This window comes from Phalacrocorax aristotelis, chromosome Z, assembly GCF_949628215.1.
Source record: "Phalacrocorax aristotelis chromosome Z, bGulAri2.1, whole genome shotgun sequence".
NCBI lineage: Eukaryota > Metazoa > Chordata > Aves > Suliformes > Phalacrocoracidae > Phalacrocorax > Phalacrocorax aristotelis.
The window spans coordinates 73,375,960-73,399,976 of record NC_134311.1 but is presented as its reverse complement, the minus strand read 5'-3'; the positions used below and the strand labels follow the sequence as shown (position 1 = coordinate 73,399,976).

The window sequence follows — 24,017 nt, the reverse complement described above, 5'->3', positions numbered from 1 at the left end:
TCAGTTTTGCAAGAAAAAGATGTCTAACCATCTCTAGAGATCTGTAATCCACTGAGTCAGAGGAGACTTACAGGGCTGACAGGAAAAGAAAATTCAGGCATGTATTCTGCAAGATCACCTCTTCACAAAACTTTTCCTATGAATATTGTTCATGAGAAGCAACTTTCCCTGATGGTGTACAATATTATTTGGTCTCCTGAAAAGCTTTTGCTTAGTTTGTGTATACACTCCATTTGGAAGGCAATAACTAATGAGAAACCCTCCCAACAACCAGGCGAAAGATTTGTTTTCCTTTGCCTTTAAATGAAATATCAATGGATGGATATTTTATTTTCAGTTGAATACGAAATTTCACAAGCAACCTGTCAAGCTCCCATTTTCAAGAATGACTTTATTTCACACGTCAAGACAAGCTGGGAAATTAGTTTTTCCCACAGAGGACTCTGATTAGGGATTATAAAGTGAGTGTGGTGCAGAGTGATTTTTCCTCCATCTTTCCCCTCGCCCCGCCAGCCTAGAGAGCATCTGACTCTGCTGACTAAGGTGAACAATTCATTACTGCACACAGGAAGGGGGCGGGAAGCAAGACAGTCATATTAAGTAGACTTGCTGGACCAAGAGAAAATAAGGAAAGCATAATAATACTTAGCCATTATGTTATTCTTTACATCAGTAGATATCAAAGCACTTGAAAAAGGAGGTTGATTTGATGGGAAAGGAGATAAATGCCAATTCCAAGTAGCCTATTGCAGAGGCACCAGCAGGAACGCTCACTTTCATGATAGTCTCTTTTGACTGTGGATCTGCAGAGTAGAGAAATAAACAGGTCCTTCCCTGGATAAAATGCAGAATTAACACACAGAACTCAAAGAACATTTCAAACATTATTGACTTACCCACTGTAACTATCTTGGGGGTTGGTGAAATATAAGGTCCAGTCCAACAACCCCAGTGAGCAAGAGGGAGATTATGTATTACTAATAAATGACCGAGCAGACAGGACCTATTGCCTTTGTCAGCAGACAACGGCTGATTTACACCGTGGTTTAACTGCTTGTGGAAGCAATAAATAGTCCAGATGAAGGGCTCTGCAATTTTTACCCCATGGAAAATCTGACCCACTCTGGGGCATTTCTGATGTTATCCAGTGGATTAGTAGGAGTCACTGGAGTAGAAAGTGCAGCTGGAGATGAACAGCACTGTTTGGCTCCTCTGCTAAAAATCCTGCACTCTGTGATCTGATAGAGTTTACTGCCTGATTTCCTTTGGACCACATGAAAGGGCTGCACATGAGGAACCACATACAGAAAGCATCAATCCCAAGGTCAGTCTTCATATTCAAGAGCAATGCAGCATCTCCGCTGGCTACATATCTTTAACTGCTTACACGCACATCTCATTGCAGAGCTCTCTTAATAACCCTCCTTTTTCTCCTCTTTCTTTGTAGTGTGTGCTCTAACTTGCTTCTATTTGCCAATGGCCTTTCTGCCCTGTGTATATTATAGTGATGTTCAAAAAGGCCCGAAGTCCTGCTGTGACAGGCAACCCAGAAAAACATCTCATAAGAGGCATTCTTAGATCCCATTGGGTCAAATGGCTGCTGTGCAGTCACTACAACTCACATCAGGAGGGAAGAACACTCCAGGGGCAAGAACTTCATGTGGAGGTTACCCATGTTTTCCTGACGCCATCTACAGTAATAGCTTGGTTTCAACAGCTTGAGGCATCAGAATTTTCCTGGGGCAGTTCTTTGGCCCTAAGACTTCCAGGGCAAATAGAGATAGAAAGAAAAGAGGAAGGAAGAAGACATCAACTTATTACACTTCCCTGCGCTGCTAACTAAGCTGCTCACACCTTCAAAACCCATTTGCAAAGATGACTACTCATTCATCTTATTCTGTTTCAAATCCTGAATGCTGCATTGTGCCCACCACGTAAATCACAACAGCAGCTCTGAACATCCCAGTCTGCTGTGGACCAGCCTCCCTCCAATAAACCTGCAAATAGGTTTAAATCATTAGACTGAGGTTACCAAACAATCTCTTGGATCAGGGTTAATTAAATGAGTGTTGAAATCTAATTAAGGACTGGTCCAGGTGATAATTAGCAGGAAATGTATGCATTAAAATATTCATTTGTCGATGAGCTGCAATTAAGAGTGTGATTTGGGGAAGGATCAATAACTACAACTTGTGATTTAAAAAAATGAAAAGTCACCCAGCCTTGAGCAGAAATGTAAAAGAATTTTGGCGAGATTTTTGTATCTTCCACACCCCCTCACTTTCTGGTTTGCTCTTATAATAACTTCTGACAACTGCTCTCCACCCTTGAACAGAGCATTCATCTCTCCTTCCCCTTGTTTTCCTGAAGCACTTCTTTCCCTTCCTCTTCACCGCATTGTTTGAGTGGCCTATAGATTTATTAGAAAGAGACCAACAGGTCAAAATGAAAGATTCTTTGCCAATGAAAATCACTTCCTCCCAGAACAGGCTGCTAATCCATTGTGTGGCATTACATTGTTTGGGGTTTTTTTTCTTAGCATGTTAATTCTTCAAATTTTTATTCATAACTGAGGATCTGGAGAGGCTATTGAATTTCCATGGCTTGGACTTATACATATGGATGTCCATAGTTGTGGTTTAGTACACTATTCCCAATTTTTAGCAGAGCAACTCTGCTTTCACCAATGCTTTTTTTTTTTCTGGTTACAGGTGCATAGATGTGTGTGTAAGCCAGTTAATAACACTTCCTCTGTGCAACCCCATGCAATCCTGCCTCTTCCAGAAAAACAAGGGTCCACAACAGCCCAGCTCCTCTGGCATGGGACTGGTGTTCCTCAACTGCTGCGGTCAGAGGCTGAGCTGGCGATTTCCCCACTGACTGTGTTGCCATCAGTGAATACCAGTGTGTCAAAAGGGAAGAGTACCATGGGATAGCGATGATTTCAGCTGCTCTTTGTCAGTCTCCTGACAGCTCACCTGCCCGTCTCCCCAGGCTCGGTGGCAGCCTAGCTCCCAAGGCAACTGTCTGCCTGCTGCCGGGGCTGCTGTTGATCCCCCCCTCCCCTGCACCCCTTTGACCCCAGGGAGACTGCACTATGGGGAATCAACTAACCCACAAAGTTAGGATATCCTTGGGAGCAAGCCAAAAAGATATCAGTGCCTTCCTTCCTAAGCAGCTCTGTTTCTTCCCAACTCTGCCTCCTATCAGAAATTTAAGAATTGCAGTCACTGACCTTTCCTCTCATTTTGAGGAGGAGAGGGATTTCTTTTATTCTCAAAAGCTTTACATTTTTCACAGCCTTCTGTAGCCAGTTCTGACAATCATCTGTAGTTCTGTACAGGGTTGACTGCAGACATAACCTAAACATTGTAAAGCTTTCCTGGAAAAGTGTAACATTAAATGTGGGCTCTTTTGTGGTAGCTTCTACTTCCTCCTGTTCATGGGGAGGAAACTCAGGTTCATCAGGTACTGCTTTTGCTCCCCTAGTTTAACACTGCTGAAGAGATGCTTAGTGACGAGACATACGCTCTGCTCAGCATACTGAATCCTGTCTCCAAGGGTGGGCACAGATTTCTCACTGAACATGGGGATTACAAGACAAGGCAGTGTGAAAGGGTGATCCAGCTCAGGGGCTCTGGCATGCACAGGGCTAACACATTCCATCAAAATAAATCAGTTCAAAAATTCTAAAACATTCATCCAGCAAAAGCTCCTACATTTTGCTGCACTGAGTCCAGATATTTGTCCTCTGATGAGGACAACCTGCTGGGCCAGAAGGTTTTCTATATGTTGAAAGAATAAGTCAACTACTTTTGCAAAGTGAACATGAATGGCAGCCTGGAAGTTTGAATTCTGGAGGAAACTAAGCATTGGGCTGCTGGCCTCAGTCATTCACTCTCCAGGGTCCTTTCCTTCCTTTCTGATGCTTTCAGCTTCTTGCAAGAGTCCAATTCAAAAGGCCTGAGAGGTTGTATGGGAAAAATCAGTGTCAGCTGGATCCCATGCAACCAAATCTGTGTTAGATGTATGGATAACATAAGCCAGTGTGTTATCTGGCTAATTCCCTCATGTGTCTCCTTTGTTTCCTGACCTGCAGGGAGCTTCTTCAAGCCTGGTGGTGAAGTTTGCAGATACGGACAAGGAGCGTACAATGAGGCGCATGCAGCAAATGGCAGGACAAATGGGCATGTTCAACCCCATGGCCATCCAGTTTGGAGCATATGGCGCCTACGCACAGGCAGTAAGTATAGACACTGGATCTATGCATGTTCACAAAAACAGGGATAGCACCTAGAATGACACAAAAGCACACATGAGCAGAGGGAACAGATGACAAGAGTGGAGGAGGAACCAGTGATTTCTCCATTAAATCCATTACATGATGTGAGCAAACTGAGCCCTGCCATCTAGGGTAGGTGAGGACATCTCCCAGGCAAGCCTCACAGGTGCAATACCTGCTTCTAGTAGTAACCAAAGCACGATCGCGTGTGCACCCATGCAAGACACTCCCTATGGGGTCTAAGCCATTTCTGCCAAATCCAAACACAACTAGCCTTTGAGGATTTGGATAAAATAGACCGCAATTCGGCTTATCATAGTTCTCTGTCCCATGTCAGCACCATCAGGTGCCAAAAGTTTGTGAGGGCACAAATACCTTTCTGTCCACACATACTGAGCTAAATGGGGGAGATGTACCTCTGCTCCATTTGGCCAGGCCTCTGCTGAACCATGCGTAATTTTGGGTAGCTTCAGAGTGACCACAGGATGAAATGGCAGCTGTTGACAGAAGTGTTTTTAGATTCATGGAGACATGCTAGATAATACTAAAACGGACAAGCAGACACATGCACACATACAGTCTTGTCTCCCCAAAACAGTATGATTTAAGCACACTGGGAAAACGCATCAGCTATCTAAAGCAGTGTTGCACTGTCTGACTTCAGGTATCCTACTTACATACCAAACCGGGACACTGGACCCCTGAGACAGTGTGACTGTACAGGGAGCCGGGCTCCTGGCAAAGCCCTGAAATGGACGCCTCTGGCAAAACTACCTTTCCTTAGGATACAATTAACACGGACCTGGAAGACAAGATCAGGTTCAGGTAACTTGGTCTCCATCAAGTGTTTCAGAGGAAAGTAGAGGAGACCCCTGCAGCAGGCAGACACAATACTGCCAGCTGATGTTAGCTGCCTTCTCTGGAGCAGATGAAACAGGAACTTTGGCAGGCAGTGACAGTGCATCTAGGTGCTTCATCCATTTGTTGGTAATATGTGGACCTCTTGTACCCTGTGCTAGATTTGAGTACAGGAGGGAAGTAAAATTAATCCCTTTTTCCAGAGTAACATCTTCCTGAATGAGACCGAATGCCTTGCCTTAGGTTCAACTCAGGAATCACACTCCAGTGTACCCATGCTCCCTCCAGCACATTGACCACAAGGCTCTGTTTTCCTCACTGCCTATTTCCTTCTCATGCATTGGCACCATGGATTTCCCATCACATCCACATGTTCGTTTTTTAACTTGAGGGCCTAGAAATTTCTGTCCTCCACTGAGTGTAATGTACCTCATTGAACACTTGGTAAAATCCAGCCTACCACTTGCAAGAGCCATACAGAGTCATGAGGATGTGCTGTAGAGCTCCACAGAAGTTCACCCTCTCCTCTCAGCTGCACCTCATGGTGCTATTCTGGACATTTTTATTCTCTTCCCACTAGACAGATTCAATTTTTCCTTCAATTTTTCTCTTTTCATTTTTATTCCCACTCAAAGACAAACTTTGCCTCTTCATTTGTTCCCCACTCCCCTCCTCCCATGATAGAAGAGCTGTCCTTTCCCCAGCCTAGCTGTGTTTAACTGTCTTCCTGGCCAGGGAAGGCTGCAGGAAGAGGAAAAGAGGCAGTAAATCACAGCTGAGCCTAGGTCAGTGGCCAGTAGCCTGGCAAGGAATGCAGCATCTGTGCACCCATGTACCAGAGGAATTAACAAGAGACAACCCATGGACAGCTGGGGACAAATATCTGCAGAGAGATGTGGCTCCAAGTGGTACACTACAGGCATTGATCAGGCAGCTGGAGTGGTGGTGAAGACACCACTGTCCTGATGCTCTGGTCCAAAAACTCGTCACACATAACTTTTAATATAGAGCAATTCTTTTAATTAGCCTGTAGGCTTGCCAGCCTAGGTTTATTCTGATATAAAAGAGACGCAGTCTGCAACTTTATACCCCAAAAGTTCCTTCAATACATTTCTCAACAGATAATACAGGACATTATCAGGGCAGGTGTTTGAGTGAGGATTTATCACTGAAGGAAAAGTGAAAACAGTTCCTAGGTCTGCTCCTGCTCCACTTGAAACCAATGAATATTTTTCCTGTTGATTTCTGTGAAAGCAGAATTGGACCCATCTTCTTTTATTTTTCTTTTTTTTTTTCTGGTAAATATGCTAATAAGGGGGAAAGAATAAATTTTAGATCTTGACCCATTGGATATGACAAGCTGGTGACACCAATTACCCTGGGGACTTCAGAGCTGTCTAAATGATGGGATCACATTTCTATGTGGTGCCTGTACACCCAGAGCGTGCTCAGATGCTGTCTCTCAATCAGCCTCCCTATCTGCTTCATCTCACAGCCTTACACAAAAGGCAAGGAAGGGAGCGCCGAGGCTGTGTGACGTTCCCTCTGTCCCGATTAATCCACCTCGGACTGCTAGCTCTTAGATATCAGGGTGATTGGCACCTTGTAAATGCCAGCGGGAGATGGAGTATCGATAGGAGAGAGAAAGGGGGGGCAGTTTTATTCAGCTGAAACTGAAGTTGAAGAGCTAAGGCGAGTCAAGAGGAGAGAAGGTGAAACAGTGAAAACACAAAAGCAGACAGCGGTGACAGCTGATGCCACTGCCACCAGCAACTCATGTGACCTTGGGTGAATTGTTTGACCCCCTGGTCTCATTTCCCCATGTACAAATAAAGCTGATGATCAGATTTATTTATCTTCCCTTCTTCCTCAGGGACACGGATCTCTCTTGTGCTGTCCCTCCACGCATTTTCACACAAGGGTACGATGGTTACACAAGTTTAAGAACTGCCTTGGTGCTTAGCAGTAAGGCCAGGACTAGTATGAGGCACTGGGTCCTCTAGTTGCAGACCTGTTCTCCCAGCTATCCCACTGCAGTCTAAGCTTGACTGATGTCTCCATGTAAGAGTTCCCAAGCAAACCCATGACAGCTGGTTAATCAATAGTTTCTAAAGGTCTGTCCCCATAGAGGAGGTTGCTAAGTCCCCTAGATAGCACTTTCTTACTGAATCTTCCCCAGAGATGCATCATACACATCACAGGGCTGCATTAGCTCCTGCAAAAAGGTCTTCATGCATCAAGGTGGCCAGTGAAGCAGAAACCCACACAGTGCAGCTGTCTGAGGGATTAGTGGGCAGCCGCAGATTTACGAACCAAACAACACCCCACTAGGGAGAGGCAGCGAGGGTCTTAGTCCATCAGTGTTTGACTGATAGTCGTTAGTGTTGTCACTAGGATTTCTTTGGGCCCCAGCTCTTCCTTAAGTTACCTCCTTTGCTGCTCAGCAAATGGCTATGTCATAGGTCACTCCCTGCTGCTGCCCACTGCCAAGCCACTCAACCTCAGCTTAAGCAACTTTAACCTTGATAGCAGTGACGGCTTCACATCGGCTAAGCAACTAGACCTTGGGTTCAGCAGCCATATGGCCTCAGCTCCAGAGGCAGAAAAGTCAGGAAGCAAATGAGGTTCTCTTCTCTGTGTGTTTTTTGCCTCCCCTCCTTATGTACCACCTGCAAGGAGACCAGACAAACGTTGGCACTAATTCTGTGTGCTGTTTCAGTGACACAGAAAGTCACATCAGACCCACCTCCTCTTTTGTATGCAGCTCAAGGCAAGTCAGGTTTCATGGCTCCCTAAAGCTCCCAGAGCCCCTGTACTAATTTGTTTCAGGGTTTTTTGATTGTTTTGGTTTTTTTCTTTTCAGCAATATCTTCCCATATTCATTTAGGTTCCCCTTTTATTATTTATTTTAGTTCACACATGTATAGGGCACCTGCCCTTTTTGTTGTCAGATTACTGTGGATCCATACCAGCTGGGTATTGATAGCTGTTTCCACAGTTTTAGTTAAGGCCAGCTTGAGGTATAGGTCTGAACTCAGCCTAGACAGAAGGAAGCTGATGCTAGACAGCACCACCTTTGATTTGTTGCCAGTGGAGAATGAAATTGCAGGGACACACCTCAGCCCAGAGCAGCACAGCACACTTTCTTAGACCCTGGTAAGTGGTGGGGTAGTTAAACCCAGAGTTGTGAGTAGTAGAAATCAATCCAGACTATGAATGGTGGTAGTATAGCCCTGGCCCAAATAGGCAACGGTGGCAAAAGTTCCTATAGGTCTTCTTTCTGTGAAGAAAGTAGCAAGCTATTGGTGGCTGTCTCGTGTCACTGTTGCCCCACCATGCAGAAAAGGAAATGTGCACAGCTCAAAAAGAGTTGGGAAGATGGGAAAATGCAGAAAAGCAAAGGAAGAACAAAGGAAGGAGCCTTGGAAAGTGACTGATACTGTATAAATTATTTAATTTTAAATTATTTAAAATAAGATCAAAGTCATAAATCAAGTTTGCATAAAAAATGGGGTGGGAGTGTTATCCATGGTCTCCTGGCCGAATTCCAGCCTCGGAACCGATTGCATCCTGCAGCAGGGGACAGGCATAGAGTTAGTGAGTAAAAACGGACAGATGGGGACAGGGGCAACATAAGCAATGGTAACATTTGCTCTCTGGCCTGGAGCAAGTCCTTTCCTGTCAGTAAATCCCAGTTCCCCTCACTCTGAAAAAGTACAAATGGCTGCAGCTCCCGAACTGCAAACAATAACTGCAACAAATCTGGGAACATCCAGCACAGCCTTGGAAAGGTAGGGCAGCAATGACTACCATGCTGACCATAAAAGCCTAGATCCCCACCCTCTGCCTCCCTGTCCCAGCTCCTGTGGAGATGAAAGGATATTTCTGCTAAATGATCTGAGGTAGTGCTGAAGGGAAAAATCACTTCTTCCAATATTTATTCAATTTATACTGTTAAATTATTTTGGAAAGATATTTAAAAAAATTCAGCTAGCCCTGTGAAATCAGGCAAAATTTACTGAATATAGACTATCTTCTACATATAATATATATTATATTTAAATGACCAAAATGGGAGAGTATATTTGGTAAATACTATCTGTTATGCAAATCACTACTTCTGATCTGTTCCAGAAGGGGAAGCTACTTGGAAGACATAGTACTTTATAGCAGGGCTAATACCATAGTTCTGACAGTCAGCTCCCTGGTAATTCAGAAATAATGAACACTCAAATTTGGGCTTTATACACTTTTTTTTTTTTTTTGGGGGGGGGGGGCGGGGGGAGAGGAGGGGGTCTCACAGTTCTCAGGAGGTTAGAAATCCAAACCATCGTGTACCAGGCTTCAGAAAGACACTAAGACATGTGAATCTAAGTGTTGTACATTTGTTTAGATTTTTAAAATCTTAATTAAATTTTATTTTCAAAGCAGAAATTTCTGGTTCCAAGAAGACATTAAAAATGTCTGAAGGACCATTTTGATTTTTTTTCAGATTATCTTCTGTTTGTTTGTAGGCTTGGGAGATATTTTTGGTTTTATTTTCCAATGACCGGTCAAGTAAAAGAGACAGAATTTGTCAATTCTGTGATTTTACCAAATATGTATCCTCTTACTGCTTGATTGATCATTTTGCTTACCTCTTTCTATCACAAGGGATACCATGAGGATTAATTTGCTAAATATTTGTATAGATCGTTAGAGGTGGGAAGTGTGGGATGTTGTTATTACTTTTATTATTATTACTGAATGAAGAATATGAAAAGTCAAAAAAAAAAGCCATGTGGTTTAGGGACAAGAATAGAAAATAACAGTGAAAAAAATTAGAAGCTCATCAGATCATTCAGAGTAAGACTTCTCCAAGGACAATGATGATGCTATTTCAAAACCAGCACATCAGAAGTAATTCCTCTCTCTCCCTTCTCCTTCTTCAGTTTCATCATATATTTCTTTCTGGGCTGGGGAGGCAGGCTGTAGCATCCTTGTCCTATTTCTAGCAGGGGTTTTCGGCCTTAAGTAAGTCACTTCATCTCACTGTGTATCTGTTCCTTCTGTAAGAAAAGGATAACATTTCCTTTCACTGAGTGCAACTGCTGTCTAACAGCCACTTGATGCCAGAGGCAGCCATCCCATTCCCAGCTCCACCTCTGGCCACATGTCCTCACCCCATGTCACCAGACTGACAGTGACCATGCAGGGAACCACTTTTGGGAGGAAAACCAGTAGTAAGAGCTACATTTCTATACTGTGTTGTTAATGGTCTGTTGGTAGTGTTCCTGAGCAGGTGCTTGGCAGCATCAGGTGTGCATCTATCCTGCTGCAAAGGTAACAGCAAGACATGGAGAGGGAGATGTGCGTCAGGGAGCTCTTGCTTTGGTTCAGATGTGCTCAAAACCACATCTTTTGTTGTTTTTTCTTAATCTCCCATGCTAGGATAGGATTGATAAGTCTGTGGAGGTGTCTATCCATCCACTCATGACAGAGCTGGCTGAAGTTTAGCCACCTCAAATTGAGGTACCAAAAAGGTGTGTGAGATGAACTCTCCCATCTCTCTCTGTTGACCAGCTATCACTGCCATCCCTCCCCATGCTTTGGATGACTGTACCAGTTTTCAGGACTTGGGATGGGGACTCTAGGCTCATAGCTCTTGAGATGCCATCCATGGGCATGAACCACTTCGGTAGCATCTGCTGGTCTTAGAAGATAAATATTTAAGCAATAGTAAAGGCCAGGTTGGAGGAAAGAGGGAACATATCTATAAAATCAGATGGGAAAATGATATAAATGCTGAGGCAAAGATCACACCAAGGAAGTAAGAAAAGCAAAAGGAAATATGTCCTTTCAGCTGAGGAAGAGAAAATCTCCTCACCGTCCCCTTGAATCAGTCTGAGATAATAAGGCTGCTGCCTTTCTGATTAGTGCTCTGTGGCCCCAGCCCAGGCAGGGAAAATCTGCATTTCAAATGGCATATTTTAAAGTACACAATACCCAGGGGCCCTGCTGCTATTGATTTGCCTCTGGTGGGGTCACTGCCTCACTTTCTACAGCTTTATTAACTGGGACCATACAGTGGGCCTCATTCAAAGTGAAAGGAGAGTGGACGGGACATTTGTCTTCACAGGGAGCTGGGGAAGGAGTGGGGTGACTTTTATCTGAGCTCACTTGAGAATGCCCCAGAGGTTTTATAAGGGAGACTGGTGACCCTTACAGGACTTGCCCTCCTTTGGTAAATTCCCCTGGAGCCACCCTGGGGGGAAGAAAGTGGGTCTATACTGTCAGCTTCTTTCAAGGTGACTCTTCTCCCACCCCTGCAATGCTGCTGCACTCAGCTGGGCTGTGACCATCAGCTGCTGGGCTGGGAAGGACCCCTTTCCTCTTTCCCCTTAACCTTTATCCCTGAGCACCTCTAACCAGAGAGGGAAGGGCATGAATGGGACACGTGTCAGCAGAAGCATGGCAGGAGTGTTGCCAAGGATTGAGATGTCCAAAAGTGGTTAGGACATGGTTGAAGTCCCCTCTCTAGCCGAGGAGGCCAAGCCAGTTATCTGGAGTACTTGGCTGTGTTCAGGTATGGGATACTATACTCTGGAGGAGATCCTGGTTTAACCCATGGGCTGGCTCTGAAGGCTGTAGCAAGGTGTACATCCTCTGGGACAAGAGGTACAGGTTCCAGCTCATTTCATTCTGCCAGGAGTGTTTCCAGGTCTCCTAGGCATCTTGGTATCCCCAGAGCACTGACCAGAAATGGGGTGGCTGCTCCCTGTAGGATGCCTACTGTAGCAGAAGCAACTGAACCTACTTTCCCAAATCATAGGTTAGGGCCTTATTTTTACTGCATTAGCTTTTTAACCCTAAGCTAAATATAACCTCTTTGCTCCTAATTCAGTCTCTGTGGGAGTATGGATTGTTTTTAAGAGACTGCTTCACTAAAACCCAGTAGGCTTTAGGCTGCAGACTCTGCACCTTCAGCACTAATCTGCAGATTAGGATCATCTAGTACTTTTCATAAAATGAGAGAAAATACCTTCCTCTTTCTCAAGGTCTGTGACAGAAATGCATGGATGACATTACGCTGCAAAAAGGAGCTTGCATGTAGCCAAGGTATATTCTGCAAGCGTGCATCTTCCAGGGCAAATTTATAAGACCTCTGAATACACAAGAAGCCACATACTCAGGTTACCTGTTTGCAAACCAGAAGGAGCACCTGACGTTGTGGACTTAATTCTGAACATCTTAGAGATATCCATAAGCAGAATAAGAGTTGCATAAGCCATAAATAATGTCACATGTGATTGTCTAGCTCTTCTGACTGCAAAATGAAAATTGTCTTTGGAGCAGCACGATCATTTGTACTACCATTGGCAATGCTGTGTCTTTCAGATAGAACATTGTTTCTCTTGCAGCACAGGTAAAACACAAACAAGAAAAAGATTTAACACTTTTCTTTTGAATGGTTGGGAACCAAGGTCCAAACATATTTGCTGAGGGCTGGGTAAGGGGTGGGAATGATTTCAACCTGTGTGGGTATGTGTAGCTGAACTGATCACCTGGGACTCCACATACAGTCAATGGGGAGAAACAAAGCTGCAGTTCATCTGCCCAGAGACATTTGGGTACAGAAGGGAGAGATTAATCTTGGCCTAGACTCCTCTGCCTGCTATCATGTCAACCATAATATGTGACCAGCTCAGAGGAAATCCCATCTGCATTTAGTTTACTGAACCTGACAAAAGGAAATGCCAAAAACTTAGACCCTGCCTTTCCTGGAAGGTCTCTGGTGCAAATGCCAGACTATTATTTGCCAGCCAGGCTGACCACAGCACACACATGACCAGCCATATGTCACTCTGTGTTTTGAGGAGGGTTTGTTCATACAGCTCTGGTCAGCTCTGGAGAAACACAGAGAAAAGTCAGCAAAGGCAGACTGGGACTGTCCCCAGCCCTTGCAACTGCATCCGTCTCAGAGGGATGCTACTTTATTCAGCAGTGCTAAAGAGATCCTATAGGCATAGATCTTGGCTGCCATTTCTGCAATTGGCCAGTTATATGCTCAGCTGTCCCCAGGTGAAAATACCCAGCAAAGAAAATGAGATATGGGTCAGCACACCCAGCACTGGAGTCAATCCAGTGTTAAAGATGGATGGGCTCCCGCTTCCTCATTCACTTCATTGGCATACTTGCTAAAATCCCTTGCTCAGTGCCTTCTCTGGAGAATAAACTCAAATGATGCCTAGAAACAAATGTACTCCTTAAAGAAGAATCAGCATTGTGCTATTATAGAAAAGATTGTCTAATCACTCCATCAGTAATTACAAAGAACAGGATATCACTAATTAAAATGTGAAAGTGTCTTATGCAGGGTATAATAAAAAAGGGTAATTAACAATCAAAGGGAAAGCCACCACTTTGCCACCAATCTGCATTAGGCTACAAAAAATAATAGTACTCAACTCTAGTAGAGCACTTTTCATCTGTAGATCTGAAGGCGGGGGAGGCAGGTGTCCTGTGTCCCATTTTAATGCTGGAGAAACCAAGGCGAGTTTACACAACTCGTGCACAGTTATACAGCAGATTAGTAGCAAAGTATTCTTTACTTTGGTCTCTTCACAGATGGTGACAAGGAAAGTTTCAGCATTTGAATGAGTGCAGTGATATCAAGGATTTGTTTTAGCAAGTATGTGTATGAACAGCTAATTTAACAGCTAATATTTCAATATTAAGCCAAACAGTAGGGAACAGTCTGTTCCTTGCCATGATTTCTGAGGTCTGTTTAATGCTGAGAAGTGTGTCCCATGTGCTTAAACAACAGCCTTAGAGGGTGATTTCCTGACGGGGGAGAGAGTGAAATCACAGAAAACAGCAAAACAGACATACTCCAATTCTGGAGACAGAAAAGACATGAGTCACTTCTAAAATTACTACAGAAAAACAGTCTTCTTCTCCACTATTATCATCAAGTCACGCATTACCATAGGCTAGGGAGCAAACAGAGTGAGGTTTCGCTGTCTGCTCATCCTCTTTCCCCCACACTTGCTCTAAGCATCCACCACCAGTCACTAATCGGGGTTGGATATGGACTCTGACATACCTCATGTGGTTCTTCGTACAGCTCCGGGAAAGGGGACAAAAGGCAGCTTCATCAATTTGCCTCTCCTTCACTCCAGGAGCATTTTACAAGCTCACTGAGGCCATGCTGTATGCACAAGCTGCAACGACTGTGTGTTAGGTTCAGAGTGTAAAATAATGATAGCACAGACTGGTTTTAATGTAAGAAGTATTTCCAGCATGTATAGCCATTCACCACCCTTCTGCTCCAAAACTTTTACCCCTAAATGCCTGAAAATATAGCCTGGGTTACTCATTTCTTCCTTATGAAGGTATCCTAAAAGAAGCAGCATTTTGATCACTTTCTGGAAAAAGTAGAATTGAGGAAGTTATCCCAGATCAAAACCACAGGGAAGGGTTTTTCCCACTATACGGTATTAATCTTGCTGAAGTCGGGGATCTCCCTTCTCTTGTATAGCTCTTCTGGGAGTCTCTGCTTGGTTGTGTTGGAAATAGGTGCTGTAATCTGGTTAGAAGTTTCGGTCACGGTTTTGCTCAATGCCCACTGGAGGCCTCCCAGCAGCATAAGAAAAAATTATTTTTGTCATTGACAGATGGAAACAAGTCAAGTTATCCCCAGAGAACTAGCTAAGCTTGCTGCTCTGGAGAGGGGATGCCCTCTCCCCCCTGCTCCACATACACTGGTCTCCCATCAGCAGCCACTAGTGCTTTCCCAGAGCTTTGCTACAAGCAACATAAGCCACAAAACCTCTCTGCTCAAGAATGTATAAAGTATTTTTAATGTCTTTCTTGTCAGGGAAGGTCCAGGGAGTCAGAGGACTGAGTCCAACTCACAGGAGACCTCCACATCAGGAAACACATCATGGGGGTGGGGACCATAAAGACCCCAAGATGCAAAGTTGCATTTTGCCTCTGGCCCTTATAGCGAGAAGGAAGGCCGAGGCTGGGGGGTACCACAGGCATGGCGAGCTGACACCTCAAAACAGAGGGATGCCTCATACCCCACCAGGTCCCCATCCTGGTGCCGGTGCTGTGGGCTGCTCTGCCAGTGACCGCATGATATTTTTTCCCTGCTCTCTTTGTTCCAGCTGATGCAGCAGCAAGCCGCGATCATGGCGTCGGTGGCGCAGGGTGGCTACCTGAACCCCATGGCAGCCTTTGCCGCAGCCCAGATGCAGCAGATGGCGGCTCTAAACATGAACGGCCTGGCGGCCGCCCCCATGACTCCAACCTCAGGTAAGGGGCTGGTGGGGTGGAGGGGGCAGAAAAATCCGGCCACATCCCAGAGGAGACCAGTCAGGACATGTTAGCTGACATATTCTACTGCTGTGGGTGTTTACTGAAATGCTGGTCTTGTTGGTGAAAGCCACTAGAAGTGAGGAGCGGAGCTAGCCAGATACTTGTGGTCTGGGAGAGGGGCAAAGGGGCAAAGAAAGGCTGTTACCGCCTCTTCCAGGGCTGCAGCCAGCAGGGGGTCAGATACAGTACAGTGAAATAGTTGTAAGGGCAAAGTCAAAGGGCTCATCAGCAGTGGGCTGTTGGGCTAGCTGTGCCCCATGCTGAGTGGCACTCACTGGTGGGTGAGGAGATCAAGAAGGTTGAGACTGACCAGAGCTGGGATGCAATGAGCTTGTTGGGGAGGTGGAAGGGTGCTGGCAGGGAAGGCACTGGAAGGGGCTCATGAGCTTTCCCCCTCAGTCTTATCCCTTCCACAACTTTCCTTTATCTCTGAGCACCCTCCAAATGGCACAGAACATCCCCCTGTGACTTACTTTTTGGTAGTACATATAGATGTCCAAGGGATCAGTGTTGGTGCTGTCACAGCCAGGCTGGTCCATAAACAAACAAAATAAGGTTGCCAGTGAGATGCAATATCACAAACAGACGACCTATGTCTCTGGGACACATAAGCCTTTTCGCCACTGTGAAATAGGACAGGAGGTACTCAGGGAAGACCTCTGGTGCTACCTGGAATGCAAATGTTTGGTGAGAGGGTTTCTGGCTGCTGGAGCAGAGATAGGCAGTCAGTGAAGGGCTTCCAGGATCTGGCTAGGCTGTGAGGTATCACGAGAAGCCCATACTAGAGTCTGCAATATGGAATTCAGTGGGCAGAGAATTAAGCTGAGATTGAAACAGGAGTGATTTTCCTGGGGCCTGAGGCACAAGGAAATCATTTGGGCAGGAACAGCTCAAGGAACCAGCAGGGCTGGTAGTCATGCAATAACATGTGGCCTAACAGTGGGGAAGTAGGGCAGCTGGGAAAGTAGGCCCAAACCATGAAAGGGAAGCAGTGAGCTTTGCAACATACCACTGAGTCTGCTAGGGGAGCATAGAACTCAAAGCTGCATCCTCAGAGGACCATTTCTAAAGGACATGTTGGGATAAATGGGTCCTATAGATCATAGGTTGTTCCTGTGAGAGGCACTGGGGATGGGACTGTGTTCAGAAAGATATGGCATACCAACGCCCTTGTGTGAACCTTAAAGAATCAAGCTGACCTGGAGGGGACCAGTTTGACAAAGGTTTTGGGGTGTGACATGGGAGGAGTGAGCTATGCCTGAGCCAGCTGTGGTGCAGGCAGCGCTGGACAGAACAGGATCCCGGACTCCAAAGCAGAAAGGAAAGGGGCAGCTTCATTGCCTAACATGAAGAGGTCTGCACCAGCCCTGGAACAGGAAAGCACCATCTGACAAAGCAGCCAGGGAAGATCCCTCATGGCTGAGAAACACTGGATGGCAATGAAATAAGGCACCACAGCAGTTCAGGCTTGGGGGCTGTTCCTAATGAACTGAATTCTGTGAACTTATCTGCCAAAGGAAACCTCCCCCTTCAGCCACAGCTTAGTATCCCTTTGGAGTCTGTAGCTGGGAACAATGTCAGCAGCTACTGGATCAGATACTATCTTTCCCTTTGCTTGTATTAGAATATGAAGGGGAAAAAAAGGAAGAGAAAGAAGAGATCTCATTCCATGAGAACTTATCGAGACCGAAAAAAAAGTGCTCGACTCAAAATTCTTATACTGCACATTTCAAAATATATGTTTACAAAACGATAAATATATAAACAAGAAGTTGATGGAGCTACTGCAAATCCAAATAGAAAAGTGGCTTAATTATATGTGCACCCTTTAAACCCGCTGCTGGAAAGATTATCCTATTTGCATTAGCTAGATTTGTTTTGTGTTGGTGGGAGCAGAGAGAACAGTCAAACAAAGACTGCCTGGAATTCAAATGCTCTCAGGGCCTGGAAAGCTGAATCCAGGTTTGTGATGTCCCTACCACAAAAGAGAACATGTTCTTTTGCATGTAAATAAGTCTTGAGAATGAGCGTGTTCTGTGACATAGCTGTGTAATTACCAGTACAGAAGCCAAATTCTATGCCCACCATGATATCCAGCACTTCCCAAATATCCCAAAATATCCCAGCCCTTCTTCAATGTGAGGTCTATTCCTGGTATGCCCAGTGCCTTTTGGGCACTGTTAAAAATCTTATTGTCAGAATAAAAGAGAGAAAAGGTCCTGTTTTTCACATTCTTTCCAGAGCACCCATGGCGTGTCATTATTGAAAATAAGACCCTGGTTTAGATGATCCCTTGATCTCTTTCATGGTGGAAGATTTTGCACTCTCCTTATGAAGTATTTTCAATCATGGAGCCTATGCACTTTGGGATTATTGCAGAATTACCTTGAATGGGTAGCTTCCTTCATGAAAAACTTCTGTAATGGGCTGTGGAAATGTCCATTGACAATTATTCCTTGGGTGAAATGTTTAGACTTTGAAATGACTCCTTGTATTAGTACAACACTCACAACACTTGTGATAAGATGCAGAGAATATGTTTCACATAATGTCTGAGCAAGCAAGCCTACAACACTAGCAGTGATTTCTAAGTAGCCAGGAGATATCTGAAGCCTAACATGAATTCTCCTGCTGGCTTTTGTTAGCATTCAGAAAACCAAATGGAAAATGATCATTCTGCTTCATAGCAGTATTTCCAGTCATTGAAGTATATCTTTGTTCTGACTTGGAATGAAAATGAAACATTTCAAAGTTCTCTGAAAAACAGGCATTAGAAAAAAGTGTTTGGAACATTGGGGGAGAAAAAAAAGAAGTGTTTGATCTTTCCTAAGCAAAAGAAAAATTGTGCTAGAAAAAGGACAGTGGTAACCCAGAAGACCTAGAGGCTTTGGAGGTATTGGCTGAGCACAGTGCCTCTCTGCTGGTATCTTCAGGCCTCCTAATCCAGCTGGTTTTCTGTGCATCCCACCTCTAGGAGAGTGGGTTCCTTGGGAATTCAGGCTCATGAGTTTCCAAGGGAATTAGGAACTTACAAAGTTTGGGATCCAGGCAAATCTAACAACCTAGAGACAAGATCCATGTCCCCTGGTTTTAACTGCATAAAAGTTAGACATTAGTTTAAACTATTCACCTGGCTTGCCTGCAGTTAATGGAGTGCAGTAGGCAGTCCCAGTGGGTAATTCAGACCATAAAAATTTTATGATGTTTGCTGGCATTTTGACGGCTCCCCATCAAAAGTCAGGTTTATCTCACACAACAGTCCATAAATGTGAAGCAATTAAATTGAGATCTCTCAAAGTTTGGTTCAAGTTTTTAATTTCTCCCATCATTGGTATAATGTGGGTGAAAAGCAGGTCTCCAGTGGGCCTGCCACCCTGTTAACTGCACAGAGGGGCTAGAAATGAAATTCATTTAGGCTTCCTTTCTTCCTTCTCTTCTACCTCCCTCCCTCCATGTTGTAAATCTGCACCTGGTGTAGCTGCAGCAAGAGATCTCAAACCAGGGATGAAATCCACAACTGGCATGCACCATTGCCATTTGTTCTCTGTAGTGGCACTATGCCAGTTTTACTCCAATTGCAGATCTGACCTCTCCAGAGGGGTTCTTTATAAGAAGAAAATTAAAGAATTGCAATGAATATGCCTACACTTCCTTAGACATGCACAAAATAGCAAGCACAAATCCCTTGCTGCAATTTTAGAAAAAAATACTTACATTGTCTATGCAAATAAAGGAGAGATCCAGAAAAGCCACTGAAATTTTAACTAGCCTTTGTGATTTACAAGCTGACAGCATATGCTAGGAGCATTGCCTTTGGACTTCCGTTGCCACTGCTGGCTCTCTGTACCTCCACAGAGGACATTTTTAAAGGCCAACACCATTTAAATAGGCAAAAGGGAAGCAGCAGCTTGTCTGCTCAGGATATAAGAAAAGAGCTGAAATATTGCCTGCTTTTTGGACTACTCAAATCAGAATATATTAAAACGTTTCATGCATCTGTATTGGCTTTCTTAAAGCACCAACACAGAATTAAGAAGTTGTTAAAGTGTGTTATTGGACTAACCCATCACAGAATGCTTCTAAGGTGAAGAAAATTTCTGCAATTGGTTTAAAAAAAAGAGGTTACTGCAAAAATGGTGCTTTCAATCAGTAGTATACCGTGACACAGGAAGATACTGCTGAAGATAAGATAGTTTAACTTCCCACTCACTTCTAGCAAGAGAAAAATATTATTTCATACTTATTGAAAACTCATTTTTGGTCCTCAAAAACACCCTAAATATTTTGCAAGAAGCACAGACTGCCCAGTCATTTTAAACATACATAGGAGCAGACAATGAAGTAGCAGAGGGATTAAATTCTCCCCTCAGAAATTTAACAATTCTGGACCAGTGTCTGACAGGATCCCACCAAAAACATAAAGATCAAATTGTTCTTCTGAAATACCAGCATTACAGTGCCCCACAGGATTCATCTGGGAAGAAGGGGAGAAGTATGACTGCATGAAAGAAACAAATCTGGCTCAAATTTTGCCCCTGCTGAGCGGGAGATCTCGGCTAAAATCTACAAAGTCAAGTTTGGGCTAAGCAGCTACGCTGAAAAAAAAGGATCACTGGCTGCCTTTGAGCTACAAATCAACTTGCCAAACCTTTTAAGGGTCCCTGGTGCTGAGAAAGTTCAGAATGAGTTTGTACATGAAATTTGTATTCACGAGAGAGTGCAGACAGAGCAGTCCTGGAAATAGGTACGCCCACAAAGATGACATCTCCAAAGAGAAACTGAGAAGTACTGCTGTAGAAAGGTGGGACTGAGCATTTGCTTCTGGTGCTAAATGATATCTGGAAAAGAAATATCTACTCATTTAGCAATTTAAACAGGTAATACTCCAGGGAGAAAGTTGAGGAAGAAGGGTGATATTTCTATAGCTTTCTATTGCTTGATGTTGGCTGTGGATCTAGTATAGAGACCATGATCACGAAGCAAAAGATTCATTCTGTTGAAGAAAGTCTTGCAAGCCTTTCTTAAATGCTTTACAAACAGAGAAGCAATAGCAAGCAGTCCCTTTCTTTGCACAACAGCTTGGCAGATTTTTCATTTCTTGGATTATCAGGATTCTGTGTGGTGGTCACAGCTGTTGTGCGAGGAATTTTCTCCTTGTAGTTTTTGCTTTCATTACTCACCAGCTCTGATTTTGTGTCCTCCCCACTTTCAGGTGGAAGCACGCCTCCTGGCATAACTGCACCAGCTGTGCCTAGCATCCCATCTCCAATTGGGGTGAATGGTTTCACTGGCCTCCCGCCCCAGGCTAATGGGCAGCCCGCCGCAGAAGCCGTGTTTGCTAATGGCATCCACCCTTACCCAGGTAAGCCAGAACAGTGCTGTGCCCACAACCTGCTCCTTCAGTCTTAGGGAGATTGTCCACATCTGTAGGCTTTGTCTAGCATGGGAACACCTCAGGAGGCTTATACCCCACGCCACCAGGTCTCACTCAAGCATCAGGGTAGTTAGTCTTATCCAGCTACAGTTGTTATGTACTTCAAGCTTGATGGTAGACATCAGGGGCATGTTGGAGGTACAAAATTTTTATGCTGAAGAATTATGCTGAGTGCTCACCTGTTGGATGGCTTCTCTGGTGAATACAGTCAAGACACCCAGCGTGTTTTGCTTTAACTAAAATTTGATTTGAGGTCTGACCAGTTCATGCTAGCAGATCTCCTAGGGTCTTGCTCCTGGCTGGCCTTAAAGGAGCTGTGCTAAGCCTGTTTGTATCTCTTAGCACCCACCAATGGTATCTTCTGCTGGGATTCTCTTGCAACCAGATGGCTCTGGTCCAGAGCGTCCACACGGCTGCTGACCCAAACTGCTCCATGGCTCAGACCATGTGTACAGGCAGCAGGTGTTGGTCCCCGATATGCTCACTGCATCTAGACCCTGTTGCCTTACCAGGCCGGAGGCTGAAGCTCCTTTAATATAGCCACAAAACTGGCTCTCATTCTCCCTTTTATGGCACACCACCAGAGAACTGCTGCTGGGATTCAGACTGTGACAGCTCAACGGATGCCAGCACTGAAGGAGTGATTTTGCAAACCTTGGCAGTCAGGGATGAATGAGGGAGGTTAGAGGATACATGCCATCCTCTATACCTCTACTTACAAATATATAGACACTCTGAAGCTGTAATCACCAAGAACTCAGGAGTTTACCGGTCCTTAATGCACATCTAAATTTTTTCTGCATCCTCAAGATTTGAGATAGCCTTGTCCTTCAAGTTGTACTTCTCCTGCGAAGGCATTCCTTACCATTGCTGTACATGTATTAATAACAATCATAACAACAAAAATCTAGGTATTTTACCCTGGGGCACCCATAGATTGATCTAGTCTGTTAGGAAATCAAACACTGAGTCAGATGCTCCAGCCAAAAATCCCACAAATCCCCTAAGAAAAAAAAATTATTTCAATCTCAGCCAGTCCTGAAAATTCAGAAGATTCAACACACCACAGAGAACTTTTATGAGCTACAAGGAAAAATATCACATAACATAGAAACACAAAAGTCTTACCTATTTACAGGTCAGACAATTCCACTGAAAAAAAAAATGCCCTATGAATACAGCAAAGGAAAACCTAGAAATAGCAAGGGTTGAAAAATAATTATCATCCTCCACATACACACTTTGTAAATATCTAGCCATGAGTTCAGCTTTAAGCGGAGTTGAAATCAAGGGGCTTACTGTGCTACAAGTTAGATGCGTACATATGTTTGTAGCAGCTTAGAGGGATGGGGAGCTCTTGGAGGCTTACAGACGCATCAGAAGATTGCAGGGAGCCCTTAGTATGCTCAGTGAGCTCAACCACAGCACCAAGAAAGCACTCTGTCTTTAAGGTTGTTTAAATATAGCCATCTGTTCAACTATCCATCTAAGTGACTACCTGTTTGCGAGCCTATCATCTGTTTATTCATCCATTTCTATGTCTATCTTTTTTTCTGGTTTATCTAGCTCCTTGTAGCTAATCTTCCATTATCCATTGCTGCAGAGAAAAGATGATCTTTCTAGATGAATCCTAATGACTTGAGCTTTTGTTACTATCTCCAACTACCCCCCTAATTAAAGAAAGCTTCCAGTTAGGTATTTCATCTATGATTATATAATAGTCGATGTCCTTAATCTGATTCCGAGTTCTGGAAAGACTTGCTCAGCCAGCAATTCACAGTAAGTCCATGCACAGACACCAACAGCCTAACACACTGAAAAGTGACAGTCATCTTTGATCCACTCTGCTGCAGGCAGAGAAGCTCCTTTCTGCTGGTAAAGCTGACATCCAAATAGCCTGCTTCATGCAAAGGTTGCATTTATCTTGGTGTGTCTTCAGCTTCTCGGTGCTCAGCTTCCCCATAGCTTAGTGACATCTTAAGTTATGGCAGAGGTGTAAAGGGACCAGTGACAAGCCAAACCCTCACCTCCCATTTTATTTCTGCCTGTCCCTGCTAGCAATGAAAGTCCCAACAAACAAGCCCCTTTGCAGCAGTTTGGGTGTAGGACACATCATGTGTTTGCCCTGTCTTATTCTTTTCCTTCGCATGAGCATTTATGCACTCTCCAAAACTTTACTCCTTGCCACAGGCTTTGTTGAGGCCTGGAGCTTAGCAGCATTAACAAAAAAGGATTAGACATTTATATGGGTAATGAGAACATCCACAGCCATATTAGACTGGGTGAAAATGTAGAAAAGACACAAACCTTCATGCTTTATGATATAAGCCAGCCACTAATTGCTTGGTGTTAGAAAGAAATTTTCATCACCGGGCAGCTTATTCCACCATTGTTCACAAAGGGATCTTTTGCACTTTGTAGCATTTGTTACTGGCACTGCCTTGTGGTTCTGCATGTCTGTGTTTCTAAATGCGAGTGTAAAAATAAAATATTAAAGCTGAGCATGCAATTGCACTTACATTATAGATAAGAAAAGAAAAGCCCACTCCCTATCCAAAGTCAGCATCTTCCAAACAACTTTCTTTTATGGTATCTCTCTCATTCTGAAAGTGGCTAATACTGCTGCAGTATTATGTACATAACCACAGTCTTGCTGTGATTATGACTTGCCATATATTGTTTAAAGCCTGAGTTTTGCTCTCAGAAACTCTTTCATACTCCACAAAAAACCCAAATGTCAGTTCACACCATCATATCCTGTAACAAAATGTTCTTTGTTGCCTGAAAACAACCAAGTAGGACAATCAAAATCTGTAGATGCATGATATCCACATCATTCAGACCCAAATAAATCCCATTAATTGTGCAGTTTGTCTACACGTCCACCTTCATGTCTAGCTAAAATATTTTTGATGCTGCATCTAAATAGCTCCAGAACTCCACAGTCTTTGCACTATAAAACCAGGTCCATATCATGTAATTGTATTTACTCTGTAGTTTCACTCTTCCTTTCTCTCTTTTCTTGTGCTCTTTTTTTAAGATTCCTTTTGTCCAGAGTAGGAAGACATAGAGTATCATTTG

The 24,017-nt window shown here is 44.1% G+C and overlaps 1 protein-coding gene and 1 long non-coding RNA gene across 9 annotated transcripts in view; one reads left to right on the top strand and one right to left on the bottom strand.

Annotated features, from left to right (window-relative positions):
* The window catches only part of CELF4 (CUGBP Elav-like family member 4), a 718,579-nt gene that overhangs the window by 629,456 nt on the left and 65,106 nt on the right, over window positions 1–24,017 (top strand). For all 8 annotated transcript variants that reach the window (XM_075078980.1, XM_075078975.1, XM_075078978.1 and 5 more), the window contains exons 6-8: window positions 4,100–4,243; window positions 15,292–15,439; window positions 20,715–20,864. In XM_075078980.1, the coding sequence (XP_074935081.1) occupies window positions 4,100–4,243; window positions 15,292–15,439; window positions 20,715–20,864 (442 nt within the window). The remainder of the gene's footprint in view (window positions 1–4,099; window positions 4,244–15,291; window positions 15,440–20,714; window positions 20,865–24,017) is intronic.
* Window positions 13,895–23,395, bottom strand: LOC142050363 (uncharacterized). The gene is made up of 3 exons (XR_012658001.1): window positions 23,244–23,395; window positions 15,976–16,032; window positions 13,895–14,018 (listed from the first exon to the last, which is right to left on the bottom strand). It is a non-coding gene; the product is annotated as an uncharacterized LOC142050363 (long non-coding RNA).